Source organism: Urocitellus parryii, chromosome 5, assembly GCF_045843805.1.
Source record: "Urocitellus parryii isolate mUroPar1 chromosome 5, mUroPar1.hap1, whole genome shotgun sequence".
Classification (NCBI taxonomy): Eukaryota; Metazoa; Chordata; class Mammalia; order Rodentia; family Sciuridae; genus Urocitellus; species Urocitellus parryii.
The window spans coordinates 72,928,015-72,947,423 of NC_135535.1; the positions used below are offsets into that span (position 1 = coordinate 72,928,015).

The window sequence follows — 19,409 nt, forward strand, 5'->3', positions numbered from 1 at the left end:
AGTCTGTTTCTGTTGTTATAGTGAAATGTCTGGAGTTTGGTAATTTATAAAGAAAAGAGTTTAATTAACTCACAGTTTGTAGGTCAAACGTCTATGATTGGGTGGCTCCATCTGTTTGACCTCTGGTGGGGCCTCATGGTAAATTGTATCATAATGGCAAGAACAAGTGCAAAAGAGATCACATGGTGATATAGAAAACCAGAGAGTAAGGAGGGGTCAATCTTGCTCTTTTTTCTTTTTAATTTCATTCATTAACTTATTTATTTTTAATTTGTTCTAATTAATTATACATGACTACAGAGTGCATTTTGACACATTGTACACAAATGGAGCACAACTTCTTCATCTGGCTGTACATGGTGCAGAGTTACACTGGTAATGTAATCATACATGTATATAGGGTAGTAATGTCCCTCTCATTCTACCATCTTTCCCATCCCCACAGCTCCTCCCCTCACTCCTTTCTGCACAATCCAAAGTTCCGTCATTCTTCCCTACCCCCCCCCCCATTATGGATGAATATCTGCTTATCAGAGAAAACATTTGGTCTTAGGTTTTTTGGGATTGACTTATTTCTCTTAGTATGATATTCTCCAGCTCCATCAATTTACCTGCAAATGCCATAATTTCATTCTTCTTTAAGGCTGAGTAATATTCCATTGTGTATATATATACCACATTTTCTTTATCCATTCATCTGTTGAAAGACACCTAAATTGGCTCAGTAGTTTAGCTCTCGTGAATTGAGCTGCTGTATAAACAGTGATGTGGCTTTGTCACTGTGGTATGCTGAGTTTAAAGTCTTTGGGTATAAACTGAAGAGTGGGATAGCTGGGTCAAATGTTGGTTCCATTCCAAGGTTTCTGAGTAATCTCCATACTGCTTTCCATAGTTGCTGTACCAATTTGCAGTCCTGCCAGCAGTGTTTGAGTGTACCTTTTCCCACATATCCTTGCCAACACTTATTATTGCTTGTATTCTTGATAATCACCATTCTGACTAGAATGAGATGAAATCTTAGATAGTTTTGATTTGCCTTTCTCTAATTGCTAGAGATAATGAACATCTTTTCATATATTTGTTGATCGATTGTATTTATTCTGTGAAGTGTCTGTTTAGTTCTTTAGCCCATTTATTGATTGGGTTTTTTTTTTTTGGTGTTAAGTTTTTTGAGTTCTTTATATGTTCTGGAGATAAGTGCTGCATCTGAGGTGCATGTGGTAAAGATTTTCTCCCATTTTATAGGTTCTATCTTCACGTTGTTGATTGTTTTTGCTCTTTTTATAACAACTTGCTCTTGCAGTTAATCCCATCAGAGGGCACCTCCCCCATGATCTAACTCCTTTCCACTTGGCTCCATTCCTTAAATGTCCCATTACTTTTCAACATCTCCATACTAAGGACCAACCTTCCAGCACATGAACCCTTGGTTCATATATAGTCAGATCACATCCAAAGCATAGCAGTGTAGTACCCCTTTTGGAATGAATGAATCATTTAAAAACTAATGGGTTTTTATTATAATACTCTTCAACCCAGATTTATAGAAATATGAATACACTTTTACCCAGAGATGTTTGTATCTTAAATTAAATAGGAATGTAACAATAATCTTGACAAGTGTGTGCAAACCTTTTTTAAGAACAAATATTACCTCATAACAAGATTAAAATATAAAAATTTCCTTAGAATTATGTTTTGAAAAATGATGACTTTATAGACCATTTTATCCCCTTACTCTTTAAAAAATTTTTTTAGATGTTGATAGGCCTTTATTTTGTTTATTTATTTGTATGTGGTGCTGAGAATCGAATCCAGTGCCTCACACATGCTAAGCAAGCACTCTACCACTGAGCCACAACCCAGCTCCTATTTTGTTCCATTACTCTTAAAGGAAAAGCTAGACATTTTCTTTAATTTGTTTCCATAGAAAGAAGAATCATGAAACTACAAGTTTCTCAAAGATAGGGGATAACTGTCTAGCTGGATAATGATAAAGGATTATTAAAACATGTATCTGCATCTAGTACCTACTGTGGCAATGACATCATTAAAGTAACATGATTAATATACACTGAGTTAAAGGCAATAGCATATCTTCATGTAAGTTTGAAGAGAAAATAAAATTCTGTTGAGGAAGGTTTTTTTTTCCTTTAGGATATTTTTCTTTAGTGGAGTGCGGTGGCACATGCTTGTAATTCTAGCAGTTTGGGAGGCTGAGGCAGGAGGATCTCAAGTTCAAGGCCAGCCTCAGCAACTTAGTGAGGTCCTAGAAACTTAGTAAGACCCTGTCTCAAAATAAAGAAAAAACAAGGGCCAGAGATGTGGCTCAATGGTTATTTATCAGCAGCTGACGTACTGATAAATAACTTTATATGCTTTAATGGTTAGTTTCTTGATAGGTGACAGATGGTTAAAAACTTAGTGATAAATGGGAATTGTACTAATACTTTTAATCTGTAGTCTAAAAAGATTGTTCATTTTGGTAGCTTTATATAACAATTAAGTAAATGTTAATAACAAGAGCTAAAAAATGGTAGATTTTGATCAGGAGGAGGAGGAGAAGGATTATTCTTATATTAATATTAAAAAATAATGGTGGTATTTCAGTGAAATGGAATAGTTTGATAGCTAATATTTTTGTATGTTAAAACATAACTGTCTTTACAGTGAACATTCAAAAATGAAACTGCAAATCTTTGCTTTGTGTTTCTGATAATGCTAGAAATTTCTGTTGATGCTCTGGTTTGCAAATTGTTTCTATATTCACTTTTGTGTGTTCATATATAATAACCCAATGAATTTTTATCTTTTTCTCCTGTAGTTCTATATGTATTAATAATCTCAAATAAAATTAAATAATCTTCTTATTCTGATAGAGAAGAAAAACCTGGATCACTTACCAGTAACTGGAGTTCTCCTATTGGGTAATCTCCACAGATCCACATTCTTTGAAGTTATTGTGAATGCTTCGAGGACCAAGGAACCGTTGAAATTTCCAATTTCAGGAAGGTAAGCAAGTGCACTGACGCATGTATCTAGCATCTTCCAAATCCCCTACCCCCAACTTTCTTACATATACGTCTGTACTGCATGCCCCCTCAGTTCCAGTGGATGCCCATCAGGAAGATTGTCATGCTGGACAGAAGGGCAGGAGAGGTGGATCTGTGAGGGAAAAGACCCAATAGGATAACTCAAGTTACTGGTAAGTAATCTAGTTTTTACAAACTTGAGAAATTTTTCTTCTCAAATTTCTTCTCTTTAGGAGGAATTTGTTTAATAGAAAGGAACTTGTTTGAGATAGGTTTTTTTTATGTCTAATGTGGATTTTGAAAACTATCGTATGGAGTATATACTGAACTATTAATGGACATATGAATAAAAAGTATGATGGGTATTATTTACATAGTAATTGTTTCTAAAAATGTATGTTCATTAGCTTTGGTGAATAGTGTAGTTCTAAAGCAGTATAGAGATATTCTTTCTTTTTTCAGTGCTGGGTATCAAACCCAGGGCCTTGTACATGCTAGGCAAATACTCTAACACTGAGGTACATCCCCAGCCCCTATTAAAGTCTTGTATAAGTTTATTTATTTATCATGTTGCTTTTATTAAAGTAAATACTGGTATTATAAATTTAATGCACATACCAAATTTAGTCAAATTATTTTTGTACAGTAGTACTGAACAGTAAAAGTAGTTTTATGTTAATTGATGGGCATGCCTTCTCTTTTCAGTGTTGCATACTGAACCCAGGTTTTGTGCATGCTGAGCACACATTCTGCCTCTGAACTGCATCCCAAGTCTAACTACTAACTAGCAGGGATTTTGTTGTTGGTGGTGTTTTTTTTCTTTTTGGTGGTACTGGGGAATTGAACCCAATGGGATTCTACCTCTGAGTTATACACTCAGTTCTTTTAAAAATTTCATTTTGAGACAGGTTCTCACTAAGTTGCTGAGACTGGCCTTGAATTTAAGATCCTTCTCCCTGAGCCTCTCAAGTAGCTGAGATTACAGGCATGTGCTTCCACATCTGGCTGACTAGCAGTTTTTTTTTTTTTAATATTTATTTTATTTTTTAGTTTTTGGCGGACACAACATCTTTGTGGTGCTGAGGATCGAACCCGGGCCGCATGCATGCCAGGCGAGCGCGCTACCACTTGAGCCACATCCCCAGCCCCTGACTAGCAGTTTTAATGACATAATTTTCAGTATACCTTTAAACTTCATTGAAGATATAAATTGTTTTTCAAGTATATCTACCACTTCCTTGTTCCTGACAAAAGTGCTTATTGATTTGAAGTGTAGTAGAATTGGTTCAGTTTGAGTTCTGTGATTCTTCAGGTGACAGTTTTTTGAGTTGGTATGTAAATGTTAGCATTAGCTAATTCTTTTCTTTTGGTTTCTTTCTCATTTAGTAGTAGTATCAAATAATTCTTCTAAAAGCATTTTTAATACATAAAGCGTGTAGGGTGTCCTGCTCCAGCTGTTTTATAAACTTTTATTTATAGTAACTGAGGCCTCTCATAATTCAATTCCATTCTACTTAGCCATTTCTTCAACTTGAAACTCATGTTTTGATATTACTTGGGATAGTTGTCATATTTATGGTTTGATTGGTGCTTTCCCATTTTCTTGAAATGACCTTCTCCCTATTCTTCTTTTCTGTACTTTTAAAGTTAAAGCATGCCCTTACTCCTATATCAATTGTTTTTCGCTGGCTGTGTTTTCCCAGTGAAAAAGAAGGGTTTCTGTGACATTATGTTAATCTATGGAATGTTCCTAGTACAGTTCCTAGCAGCATATAGTAAATGATCTTGTTAGTATTTGATTGTAGCTTGATCTTAAACATGTCTTTGGTAATAGTTATCTGTATGACACAGTTTATCTCTTAACTATTAATGTTAGGTTATATTGCTATTTTGTGTGTTCCTTGAAAGGGTTTTATAATTTTTAATTTTCTTCATTTCCTAACATCAGTGATTAAGATGAAATAATACTCATTGAAAAATTAGTTTTCCATGTAGATTGATGAATATACTTAGTTTTTCATGTATGAAACAGATTCTTTTCCCTTGTCAGTCCTATGTAATTATATTTTTTGAAAAACATATTTTTCCCTTGAAAAGCTTGTATAGTGAAATTCTCATTGGTTGGATTTCTGTGGCATATAAAAAGGAATGTCTAGTTTTGAGAGTGTTAATTATACTGGCTTCACTTTAAGCTGCTACACAGTGTAAGAAGACAGCCTAGAAGGTGGGTGTGGTGGTACCCATCTGTAATCCTAGCTTCTTAGGAGACTGAGGCAGGGAGATCGCAAGATGAAGGCCAGCCTGGGCAGTTTAGTGACACCTTCAGCAAAATTAGTGAGGGCCTATCTCAAAACATAAAGAGGGCTGCGGATGTAATGTAAGCTTAGTGGTAAAGTGCCCTGGGTTCAATTCCTATACCTAAATAAATAAATTGAATAAAATAAAATTAAAAAGTAGTGAAAACAGTCTGGAAATTCAGAATACTTGATATTTGAGGTTTAATATCCTAGAAGATTATTGCTTGATTTGCAGAAATGTTTGTTTTTTAAGAATACTTGTCAAGTGAAGGAGTAAATGAAATTTATTTTGAAGGTCATGGAGGGAAGAAAATGTTCTTTGGTGGATTGTCTCATGGAAATAATCACCAGAGAATCAGTTCAGGTCCAATCATTAGGCAAGCCTAGATAAAAAACATTTAGTCAAATGACTTAAATACTAGCTTTGAATCTGCTATTGCAAATCTATGTAATCTTCTATTAAAGCTCATAGTTTGTGTGGTATTTTAACAACATAATGGTTGTACTGACAGTGTCCTTATTCTTTGAAGATAAATACTAAAATATTTGAATGTGGTGTATCTTAATGGGTTCAGGAATGGGTTCAGAAAAAAGGTATATGAATATTTGGATTTGGTGTGTGTATGTGTATTTAGAGGTAAAAGGAAAGATAAAGCCAATGTGGTAAACATTAACAAATTTGAACCCTGGTGAAAGGTATAAGGTATTCATTTTACTGTGAACATTTCTGTGACTTTGATATTAAAAAAAAAAAAGTTGAGGAGAAAGTACCTTAAAGAGAACTTTATTGTGCTTCAGCTCCTCTAATTCTAAATGGAAATAATAGAACCTATTCTTTCCATGCCTTGCTCCAAGTAGGCACAGTGGGATGACATTTGGCAGAATAACAGCCAAGAGAACTATAAGAAGTTTTTTTTCCCCTTTTATCATTAAAAATGAGCTTCATAATGGATAAATTTTAAATGGAAACTTTTGCCTAAAAGTTTCTTAACTTAAAATATGTCTATTTTAGCTAGGCTGCTTGGCACATGCCTGTAATCTCAGCTATACAGGGTACTAAGGTAGGAGGGCCAAGTTTAAGGGCAACCTGTTTAAAATGAAAAGTAAAGAGGATTGTATATGGAGTTCAGTAATGAAAGGCCCCTAGATTCAATTCTCAGTACTAGAAAATATTATTACCTTTTTAAATTGAGGGCATATTGAATTACATTTAAATAAGAACAATTATTTTAAAAATAGTAATTATAAGTTGATATGTAAAGAATTGAAATCTTGAAAATAAAGAATATGATTTTAAAATAACTTCATAAATGAGCAAATAGACACAGCTAAAGGGAGAAGTTAGTAGTTTGAAAATGGAAGTTAGAATTCTTCCAGAACAGCACAGGATATAAGAGATGAAAAACAAGAAAGAAAAACTAAGATATGTTAGAGGACAGGTTGAGAAGCTCCAACATGTGTCTAAGTGGAGTTTTAGAAGAGAGACTACAATAGTGGAGAGCAATATTAAAGAAAAAAATGATTAAGAATTTTCAAGAATTAAAAAATGTAGAGCTGGGCATGTTGGAACACTCATGCAGTCTTAGTTACTTAGGAGGCTAAGACAGGAGGATTGCTAGAGCTAGACATTGTCTCCTAAAATAACAATAACAACAACAAAAGGAAATTAATTATAAAATAATTAGAATAGAGTTACAACAAAAGCATTGTATCAAAATTTGAGGGATGTTAGAAAAATATATTGCTTTGATTATATTAAAAGATTGATACTATTTTGAAAATAAATATTCAGCTGAAAAAAAAAACACTAAAAAAGAGCACAGTAAAACCAAAGAAAGAAGGAAGAAAGGAACTAAAAATAGAATTTGGTGAAGTAGAAAATTATTAGACATAAAAGCAGTATTATGATTAAAGCAAATCAGATCTAGTTCTTTTCAGTTGATTCTGGAACTGTTCATCAAGAAAAGCTATAATAATAAGTAGTAAAATTTAAAAAGTATTACTACAAATATAATAATGATTTTAAAAATAAGAAATACCATTAAATTTATATGCATATATATTTTATTTTTATTTTTTTTTTTAAAGAGAGAGAGAATTTTTTTAATATTTATTTTTTAGTTTTCGGCGGACACAACATCTTTGTTTGTATGTGGTGCTGAGGATTGAACCCAGGCTGCACGCATGCCAGGCGAGAGCGCTACCGCTTGAGCCACATCCTCAGCCCCATGCATATAAATTTTAAAATGAGTATAAAAAATTTTTTTTTTTTTGGTACTAGGATTGAATCCAATAGGCCTTAACCACTGAGCCATATCCCCAGCCTTTTTTCATTTTATTTATTTTGAGGCAGGGTTTTGCTAAGTTGCTTTAGGGCCTCCCTAAATTGCTGAGGCTGGCTTTGAACTAGCGATCGTCCTGCCTTGGCCTTCTGAGTTGCTGGGATTACAGGCATGCACCACTGTGCCTGGCACCATTTAGGCAACTGAAGTTGTAGTAAACCTTCTCAAGTTAAAACTATTTTTTTGTTTGTTTGTTTTTAATAATAGGGCTGGGGTATAACTCAGTGCTATAGTGCTTGCCTGGCACATGCAAGGTTCTAGGTTTGATCTTCATGCCACTAAGTAAGTAAATAAATAAATACAATTCATATACCTTATAATTTTCCCAGTCAGCCAGGTATGATAGCATATGCCTGTAATCCCAGCAATTCAGGAGCCTGAGACAGGAGGATCATAAAAACAAACAAAAAAACCTGGGATATAGCTCACTGCCAAAGCAACCTGAGATTCCATCCTCAGTACTACAAAAAATAAAAAAGAAAGTACAATTCAGTGGGTTCTGTTTTTTACTTTTTTTTTTTTTTTTTTAATCTTGAGACAGGGTCTCACTAAGTTGCCCAGGCTGGCATTGAATTTGTGAGATTACCGGCAAGCATCACATTTCTGACTGGCTGACTTTCTTTCCTTCTTTCTTTTTTACAAACTTGTGCCATGATTACCATTCAGTTTTAGAAATTCTTCATCTCCCTAAACCTTCTACCCTTAAGCATCTACTAATCTACTTTCTGCTTCTATAAATTCATCTTATCTGGACAGTTCTTAAAATTGAATCATACAATCTTGGGCCTTTTGTGATTGGTTTCTTTCACCTAGCATAATGTATATAAGATTCATCCATTTTGCAGCATATATTAGTGCATTTCATTCTCTTTTAAAGACAAATAATATTATTATATTGTGTACAGATAATATCACATTTTGTTTATCCATTTGGATTGTTTTTCACTTTTGGCTATTGTGAATAGTCCTATTAGGAACATAGTATAAGTTTATTTGTTTGTTTTTGGATGATGCTAGGGATCAAACACAGAGAAGCACTCTATCATTGAGCCATATCCTCAACTTGTAGGTACAAGTTTTTGTGTAGATATATGTTTTAATTTCCTTAGAGTATATATCTAGGAGTGGATTTGCTGGCTCCTATGGCAACTCTTTAACCTTTTGTGGAATTGTCAGATTGTTTTCCAGAGTAACTGCATCATTTTACTTTCCTACCAATAATGTATAAGGGTTCTGGTTTTTCCATACCTTCACCAAAACTTTTTATTATCTTTTTTTTTTAGTACCAAACATTGAACTCAGGGGCACTTAGCCACTGAATCACATTCCCAGCACTTTTTCTGTTTTTTTTTCTCTTGAGATAAAGTGTTGCTAAATTGCTTAGGGCTTCACTGAGTTGATGAGGCTGGCTTTTAACTTGCAGTCCTCCTGCCTCAGCCTCCTAAGCAGCTGGAACTAAGGTGTGTGCCACTGTGCCTGGCCATTATCTATCTTTTTGACTATTGACATCCTAGTTTGTGTGAAGTAGAATCCAAAGAAATAGTATTAGTAGTCATATTTGTAATCATGATTACAGATGTGCTTTGGGGAACACACCCCAATTATATACAAATTGACTAGAGAACTAAAAGAGGGAAAGCAACCTTGACTTTTTTTTTCCGGTACCAGAAATTAAACTCAGAGGTCCTTAACTACTGCGCCACATGCCCAGCCGCTTTTATTTTTTGAGACAGAGTCTTATTAAGTTACTTAGGGCCTTACTGAGTTGCTGGAAGTTTTGCATTTGAGATCCTCCTGCATCATTCTGCTGAGCTGCTGGGATTACAGGTGTGTGCCACCTTGAGTCCCCCCCCCCACAATACCTTTATTTTATTTATTCATTTTTATGTGGTGCTGAAGATCAAATCCAGTGCCTAACATGTGCTCTAGCACTGAGCCACAACCCCAGCCCTACCTTGACTCTTTTTTTTGTTTTGTTTTGGGTACCAGGGATTGAACTCAGGGGCATTCAACCACTGAGCCACATCCCAAGATCTGTTTTGTATTTTATTTAGAAACAGGGTCTCACTGAGTTGCTTAGTGCCTTGCTGTTCCTTAGGCCAGCTTTGAACTCATGATCCCCCTGTCTCAGCCTCCTGAGCTGCTGGGATTAGGCATGTTCCATTGTGCCCAGCCCCATCTTGACTTTATTTATTTTATTGACTTTTAAAATAAATGACAGCAGAATGCATTGCAATTCATATTACACATACAGAGCACAATGTTTCATATCTCTGGTTTTATATATAAAGTATATTCACACCAATTCATGTCTTCATACATGTACTTTGGATAATGATGTCCATCACATTCCACCATCATTGCTAACCCCCTGCTCACTCCCTTTCCCTCCCACCCCTCTGCCCTATCTACAGTTTGTCTATTCCACCCATTCTCCCCCTCCCTACCCCAGTATGGATCACCCAGCCCAATTGTTAATAAGAAAAATTTAACCTTGAAACCTAGACTGGAAAGGATATACAAGGGAAAATATTTTGCAGTCAATCTTATTTATGGACACAGATATGAAAAATTTAAATGGGTTAAGAACACAAGGATGGTTCAGTATTTAAAATCGTGTTTATATAATTTGTAACACTGGGAAAAATCTAGATGGATTTCATAAAAGTATATGATAGAAACTGTGTATCCATTCATGTTAAAAAATAGATAAATTATTTATGTATTTTTGACACTGGAGATTGAGCCCAGGGGCACTTTACCACTGGGTTACATCTCCAACCCCTTTTATTTTTTAAATCTTGAGACAAATCTTCGATAAATTGCTGAGGATCTCACTAAATTGTGGAGGCTAGTCTCGAACTTGTAGTCTTCCTGCCTAAGTCTCCAGAATTGCTAGGATTGCACTTGTGTGCCACTGCACCCAGCAAACAGATCACCTTCTTAAACCCTAAAAGACAAGTGAACTTTTTTCTTCCAGTAAAATTTGCCTTTTAAACTTTCTCAAACAGTAACCATCGTGCTCTATAGTGAAACCTTATACACATTCTTGTTAATGTCAAGAGGAAGACAAATATATCTCTGTCAGTGTGTCAGTAAGATGAGCAAAAATAAAAAATACAAACAATAAAACCCAAAAAAGATTGGAAAGGAAGAGAAGTTAGAACATTTCCCTAGAAAATGTAAGAGAAAGGAACACACTGTAATAATAAGATAATTCAGTGTTCCTGTATACAGGTTAACATTCATATTGGCAGCAGCCTATAAAGAATATCTTTTTTTTTTAGAAAATAAAAAAGATATTCTTTATAGGGAATTATATGAAATACCCCAAATTTTATTGAAGTACATAAAATCTGGTTTGAATAAAAGGCAGAATATGCTGTTTGTGGATGGGAAGTTTGTTTAAAATTATTTTAATAGAAAATATTACTAAAGTTACTTCTATATGTAGTTTTAAATAATAATCCTGATGGGATTATTTGTGGAAAATGACCTTCATGTGCAAAAGTAAGGGCATAAGATAGTACAGAGCCAGGCAATGTGGTGCAGGACTGTAATCCCAGCTACTTGGGAGGCTGAGGCAGGAGGATTACAAGTTTGAGGTCAGCCTCAGCAATTTAACAACCCTGTCTCAAAATAAGACATAAAAAGAGTTGAGGATATAGCTCAGTGGTAAAGTGCCTCTGGATTCAGACCCTCATGAACAAATAAATAAATAAGGTAGTTCTGGAAGAAGAAAAAGAATGAGAAGTAACTTGTGTTTGATATTAAGACTGATTGTAAAATTATGGTATTTAGAATGGGCTATTACATACTGCATAGCAATAAAAAAGAATACTACTACATACAACATAATTTTCTTCTAAACTTAATTTTGTGTGGAAGAATTGAGACAAAATATTACATATTGGTGATTTATTTGCAAGAAGTTCAAAAACAGGACTAATCTATGTTGAAAAGATAGGAAGCATGGTTATCTTGGAAGCATGGTACTGATTAGAAAGGGTCATGAGAGAGCCTTCTGGAGTGTGAGAAATGTTAGTACTTGGTTTGGGGTGAAACACATAGTGCTCTTTGTGCTTAAAAATCAAGCTGTATGTTTAGTATTTTTGTATTTTACTATATGTAAGTTATATCCTAATTTTTTAAAAAAACTGTGGGATTTGAAATAATATAGTATTTATACAGGAAAAAACAGATAAATGTAACACAACAGAAAGTTCAGCAATGAGTCTCTGGTGAATGCCAGAAGTAGCATTTAGTAGTATGAAAAGAAAAAGTAGATGTTGAATTGATTTTATATATGGAGGGAAAACTACATCTCTCCTTCAAGCCACATGCAAGGGCTGAGGATGTGGCTCAATGGTAGAGTGCTTGCCTAGCGTGGGTGAGGCTCTGGGCTGAGTTTCAGCACCATAACAAATTGTATGCAAAAATATAACAAGTCAAGAGGAATGAGCCATCAAGGATAAACAATTTTACTCTTTCAAAAAAGAAGAACTAAAAGATAATTGGCACGACTAGGAACAGCTGTGTACAATATCTTTAACAGCCAGTGGATTTTCATCCAGGTCTAAAAATTGAAAGAACATGACGGAGATAGAAATAAAATGAGCAATGATATAAATGCACTTTGTAGCAAAGGTAACTGGAAATTGGAATGGCTAATGAACTGAAAAGATGCATACTTTCATTTGTAAGGAAATGTAGTTGAAAACATGAACTGTTTGTTTTCATCTATAGAATTGCAAAGCTCAGAATGGGATTTTGTGTAGTTGAAAATGTGTATACCCCAGTGTCCTGCAATTAACAGCTAGTTAAGGTATTAGTCTACTAAAACTTGCATATTTTCTCTAGGAAATTTGTAAATGAGTATTCATTTGGAAGACAAAATGTAAATGTTTCTCAGTAGAAGGACATTTAAAAATAATATATAGAATAATTGTATGGTGAAGAATTGCCTAGACCTGTTTAGATCATTATCATTAATGATTATTTTAATAAACAAATTACACTTTCTATGCCTACTGTTGTTTTAAGTACTTTATGTACATCAATATTTTTAATCTACATGAAAACTGAGAAATAGGTGCTATTATCTCCTTTTTAAATATGGAACTACTAAAGCATGTAAAGATAAATAACTGTACTAGTCTTCTCTGTTGCTGTAATAAAATACCTGAAGCTGTGTACTTTATAAAGATAAGAGCTTTATTTAGCTCATAGTTTTGGAGGTTGAATTTCTATGACTTAGTGTACCCATCTGCTCTACTTATGGTCTCATGGTGGATGACATCACAATGGCAGGGCATGTGCAGATAAGATTTTATGATTAGCAGCCAGAGAATGAAGAAGGATCTTTTTTTTTTCTTAAATAACTTGTTCTTGAGAGAACACACTCACACTGTGAGACTAGCATTAATCCCTTCTGAGGTGATAGCCTTGGTGACCTAATTACTTCCACTTGGCCCCCTCGTGAAGGTTTCACCACCTCAATTTTTTTCTGTATGGTACTGGTGATTGAACCCAGAGGCCGTCCACAAGTGAGAGTTCGGATCTGAACCTCAGTTGCCTGATTTTAGAGTTCACCGTGTCATGTTACCTTTTTGTGTGTGTGAATATGGAGGGGCCCTCTTAAAAATGTAAGGAAAAGTTAAATTGCACCGTGTGATGCCATTACAACACACTCATGATATTGGTTGCTTCCGGATGGGTTTTGGAGGTGAGGGGAATCTGGTGATAGTAGTTGAAACAAAACTGTGGGCTCTGTGTTTTTCCTTAAAGAATATGTGTTATAGCTTTTTTTTTTTTTAAATACGTTTTTAGTTGTATATGGACACAATAACTTTATTTTTATGTGGTGCTAAGGATCAAATCTAGTGCCTCACACGTGCTAGGTAAGTGCTCTACCACTGTGCTACAACCCCGGCTCTTATGTTTTATTCTTCTTATTTTTTTAAATAATAACTTTATTTTATTTATTTTGAGTGTGTGGTGCTGAGGATAGAATCTAGTGCCTCACACGTGCTAGGCAAGCACTCCACCACTGAGCCCCAGTCCCAGCCCTTCATTTTCGATATTAGTCTGTAGTTGAAAAAAAATAATAAAAAAGCAATGGCTCTGACACAATAGCTTATAGACTAGCCTGGTTCTGAGAATGAGCAGCAGATAAATGGTAGGTGCTAGGGAAAGGGAGATGAATAGGTTTCATCCCCTCTTTAAGGAGTTCAGAGAGTTACAGGGAAAGAGAGAAGGAAAATGATTTAATTCAGTCGTTATGTGCAGGTCTCTTTCCTTCTTCTTCCCTGTATCTCTTATCACTGCCTTTTCCCTCCAAATACAAATAGAAGAGGAAATACCTTGACTTGAGGCATGAGAAACAGCCACTGAAATATTGATGGCAATATAATTTTAATAATATTTAATTACATTAAATATTATAATATTAAATGATTATATAAAATATAATATGCACAAAATATATAATATATAATTTAAATAACAATAATATTTAGTGATATTAGTAATATTGATGGCACTTCCTGTTCTTTTACAAAACTACCAAAGAATAATCTCTGTAGTGTATAGCTTGTTCGTCATTTTATCTCTAAAATTTAGCGTAATTCCTTGTGGTTAGTGGACTTCTGGATGCTTGAATGAATAACTTTCATACTTTATTTACTTTTAGCTTTTATACTTTACTCTCAAATTAACTAGCACCTTAACCAACATTTTTCTTAAACTATTTGGTGTATCTTCTGTGGGTTCCATTTACTTCCAGTGGTTTCCAAGACTAAGGTAATTTGAATGAGAATAGTATATGAAAACTTGAATTGTTTTGTGTGAAAGAACTCTGACTTGAGTAATATTTTAATCTGTAGGAAATTTTGAATATCAAAAGTTCATTTTAATTTCATTTTACTAAGTCCAGTACTTTTTTAAAAACTAGTACTCTTAAAATCTCATGATAGTACAATTTTTGTTCTCAGTGTTATTGTATTCTCTTTCAGTCAGTGTTGTCTTATAAAACTGCTTATGTTCTGTATTTTATTTCTGAAAGTCTTAATATCCTAAAACCATATTCTTTTCAAGTTTCCAGATGGACCATGGACTATTTCCAGATGATACTAGTTTGTTTGTAGTAATAGAAATCCTTTTAAAATCTGTCATGGTATCTCATAAAGAGTGGTGCTATTATTTCATTTCATCTTAGGGAGAGAGTTATATTTTCTTTGATGGTAAATTGGATTGGAATTAGCGTATGTGAGATCCTCCCCAAAAGGCAATTTTAAGTATCTGAACATTGTCAAGGAGGGACAAATTTGTACAAATTATAGTGAACAGTGCTTGTAAAAAAACACTGCTGGCTTAAGTCTCTGTCCAGAAATTTTGATCATTCTCTTTTTTGACAGCCTGATAAGATGTTTTTACCTTAAAATCAACTTATCCAAGATGTACTCAAGAGGAACTTAATATTAACTAAAGAAACAAACAATATTAAATTCAGTAAAAGTATTGAAATAGCCGTATGCATTTAAGACTTCACATTAGTCATGGCTAAGCAGAGTGGCACTGTCCAATACAAATATAATGCAAACTGCAACTAGAGTTGTAGCTCAGTAGTACAGTGCTTGCTTGCCTAGCATGTGTGAGGCCCTGAGTTCAATCCCCAGTACTGCCAAAAACTTTGGTGGGGGAGCCATGTATGTAATTTAAAAAGGTAAAGTGGAACAGGTGAAATTACCTTATTTCCCTGCATTTTTTATTCATACATTATAATTGTAAATAATGATGTAATTTGTTTTACATATTTGTACATGGAATATAATTTGCCAATATCACTCCCAGCACTTTGCCCCTGTTTTCCTGGCTCCCACCCCTTGGTCCCTTTTCTCTGCTGATGGCCTTTGATTTTCTGAGTTCTGCCCCCATCTCTCTTTTCCTTTTTCTTCTCTAGCTTTTGCATATGAGAGAAAACATAGGAACCTTCACTAGCTAAGTCTAACAATTTCAGTTAACATTTGATCTGTAGTTCCATCTATTTTCCTGCAAACAACAATTTCTTTTTTCTTCATGACTGAATAAAACACCACATTTTCTTTATCCATTCATCTGTTCATGGATACCTAGACTGGTTCCATAGTTTGGCTGTGGTGAATTGTACTGCTGTAAACATGGATATGTGTGTATCATTGTAGAAGATGACTTTAATTCTTTAGGGCAGGTACCAAGGAGTGGTATAGCTGGGTCATATGGCGATTCCATGCCTAGTCTTTGAGGAACCTTCATACTGATTTCAGGTGAAATTATCTTTAGTATTATATTTGTTTAGCTCAAAGAATCTAAAATGTTATTCTTTCGGTTATTAGTGAGATATTACAATATTTATTTCATACTAAATCTTTGAATCTGGGATGTATTTTACATCTAAAGCACATCTGATATTGATCAGGCATGTTTTAAGTGCTCGGTACCCACTTGGTTTCTGTATTATACAACACAGATTTAAGAGTGTCTGAAAAAGAAATGTGGTTTTATTTTTGCCTATTAACTTCTCATTAAAGATGCTTTATATATCCATGAACACCTGTTCATGGGTATCAGCTCTACTGTTGATCATTGGTAATCTGAAATTGTGCTGTTTCTGTACTTGATAGCACATTTAAGTGCTATCAGGTGGTCTGTGATATTTAGTCTACTTAATTTCTTTATGTGAAGTATATAAGCTTTTGGAATATTGGCTCCTACTTTTTATCAGAATATCTTGACTCAAACCTCCATTAGCTAGAGAATGTAGGATTATTATATATTATTATTCACTAATGGAGCAGGATAACAAATCTCTCTTGGTTTAAAGTCATTCCTCCAAATCAGAAGGATTCCTTTCATGATGATTTCTTTTTTAAAAAATGAGATTCAACACTTGCTTTATGGGGATAGGGTTTTCTTTCCCTAGTTACTAAATGCTTTTCAGAGCAACTCATTTTTCTCTACTTTTATCCCTGGTAAATATTATTTGAAAATTAGTATATTGTGAAAAAGAGCCCTATGGTATAACGCATGTGACTTAACATTTTGATAGCTTATTGGTTTCATCTTTCTTAAGGTAAGGGGCATTTAAGAGTATTATTCTCAGTAAATGAATTTTTAACCTCTAATACTGTTTATCCCTGTCTCTTAAATGAAGAATTTCTATAATTCTATAATTTTTTTTTTTTGTGGTGGGGTCTCCCTATTTTATCTAGGTTGGCCTCAAACTTTTAGGCTCTCAAGTGATTCTCCTTTCTCAGTCTCCCCTGTAATTGGGAGTACAGGAATATGCCACCACACTTGGCTACTCCTGTGAGATTAGTTGCACTCTGGATATATAAATGTTTAGATTTTGAAGTTTGTTGGGCCACCTGTTTTGTTATCTTAATTATTGCTTAATTTCTATACCTGTTCTGAGTTTCCAGTCTTTCAGCCTGCCTCCTTGTTACTCCACCTCCATTCTAGCAGAATCTCAGATATTACCCTATTATTCCTTCTGAATCCTGCTGTCCAGGCATATCCAATATTGTTGTCAAGCATTGCCAACCACAGTCAGTGCAGCATTTGTCTGTTGGTAATCCCCAATATGATAGCAATTTTAGCATTAGTAATAATCTTAAAATGTAGGGTATGGAATTAACGTTAGAGTTTCTGGCTTGGAGTTGAAGTCAATCAAAGAATATTCTTTGCCTGTTCACTGTGAGCATTCATTTTATTTAATTTCATTGCCCTAGCCAAATGACAGCTGATAGTTGCTTATAGTGGTCTTTGGTGAGTTGCAGCCAGTTATATGGCCAAAGAAAGGATACTAGGTAGCATAGACAGACTGCTGGACAGCATGTGCTAGCTAGCAGCTGAGAGTGAGCAAAACTAAAAACTGGTAGAAGAGCAAATTAGTTTTCTTATCTACTGTCATGATACTAATTTTCAGAAAATTCCAGTTTTTACTTCATTACTAAACATTTGCTGAGATCAGTTAAATTTGAGTTACTTTCTCAGAAGTGAACAAAACGGTCACTGTGCCTTGTCAGGCTGTGGTTACTTGTCATCCCTGTTTAAATCTTCAGGAGCATCCATCTCTGTTTAAATCTTCTCCTTTCCCACTCTGTCTTAGAGGTTCTACAAGATCTGGTGGTACCAGTTTGGCTTATAGTCTTGTTTGTTTGGTCCTCTCAATCATTGTTGACTTGTGCCATGTTTTGAAGAAATGTATTTGCCATTATTGAAAAAATCAAGAATACCTGGGATGTGACTCAGTGGTAGAGTGCATGAGGTCCTGGGTTCAATCGCAGTACTGAAAAACAAAGACAAAAATAAAGACAAACAAAAACATAGAGATTTCTCTTGAAACCTACAAAAACATCAAGAGATTTCTATCTTCTTAAGATTAGCACACTAAGTTACATTTGTTCGCTGCAATAATTTGCCCAAACTTAGTTGTGGCTTGGTTTCTACCTTTCTCATAATTTCCTGTTTTTTTCTTATGCTTGCTTCTCTTAACTTAATGTTTATTACTAATCTAGTCTCTGAAGATAGTTCTTCTTATAACCCTTGTTCTAGATAATCTGGTTCCTTGCTACTTTAAACTTCCTTTTTTAAAAGTTTTGTGTGTGTGTGTGTGTGTAATGTATTATAATTCTTTTAAACATATAAAGCACAATTTTTCATATCTCTGGTTGTATACACACTATATTCACACCAATTTTTGTCTTCATACCTGTACTTTGGATAATAATGATCATCACATTCCACCATCATTAATAACCCCTAAATTTCCTTTTTTGTGTTATGAGACTTTTCGTACAGCCAAGGAGACATTCTTAGGATAAAGCCCACACTCTTTAAATTGTATTACATATCCTTTCGTGGTGTGGTTTCTATTTATTTTTTTAGTCTTCACTCTTGCCATGCACTCCTAAAAAGTTATACCCTGGCCAAATTACCCACCCCATTTCCCCACACCACATGGTCTGTTCTTTCTAGCCTTTGCACATGCTTTAATCCCTGTTTTACCTTTTCTCCCATTTTCTGTCTCTCAACCCCAACCCTGACCTATTCCTTCCTCCCAGTTTAGTTAATTCCTGTTAATTTCATGTCTCAGTTTAATTGTCAACATCTTTCAGAAAGCCTTCTCTAGGGGATCTGTCTAGGTACCTATCCTGTGTATTTCTGTAGCTGTCTGGATATAACTCTCTTTAACACATCATGACTTCTTTGATAATCCACACTTCACACTGTTTTTTTTTTAATATTTATTTTTTGGTTGTAGTTGAACACAGTACCTTTATTTAATTTATTTATTTTTATGTGGTGCTGAGGATTGAACCCACGTGCTAGGCGGGCGCTCTACTGCTGAGCCACAATCCCAGCCCCACACACTGTTTTTTTTTAAATGTATTTTTTAGTTGTTGATAGATCTTTATTTATTTGTGTGCAGTGGTGAGAATTGAATCCAGTGCCTCACACATGCCAGGCAAGTGCGCTGCCACTGAGCCATAGCCCTAGCCCCTTCACACTGTTTTGTAGACATTTTAAAGACAGATGACATTGTCTTCATTTTTGATTCCCAAATCCTTTAATAAAATGAGTGCATAGTAAATATTTTTGAATGGATGATTCATTTCTCTAAGTCTTAATAATTCCTAATTCTGAGTATTTGTTTATGTGGTTTCTATTGTATGGAATATTCATTTCACCCTTCCAAC

General features: G+C 34.6%; 1 protein-coding gene across 5 annotated transcripts in view; it reads left to right on the forward strand.

Moving 5' to 3' along the window:
• Yaf2 (YY1 associated factor 2) overlaps positions 1 to 19,409 on the forward strand; it is a 71,855-nt gene that overhangs the window by 20,726 nt on the left and 31,720 nt on the right. For 2 of the 5 annotated variants that reach the window (XM_026401427.2, XM_026401430.2), the window contains one exon: positions 2,941 to 3,012. The exons of 2 other annotated variants lie outside the window; for them this stretch is intronic. In XM_026401427.2, coding sequence (XP_026257212.1) covers positions 2,941 to 3,012 — 72 coding nt within the window. Of the gene's footprint in view, positions 1 to 2,879; positions 3,013 to 19,409 lie in introns of all 5 variants that reach the window. One more of the 5 variants, XM_026401428.2, reaches the window with a different exon arrangement.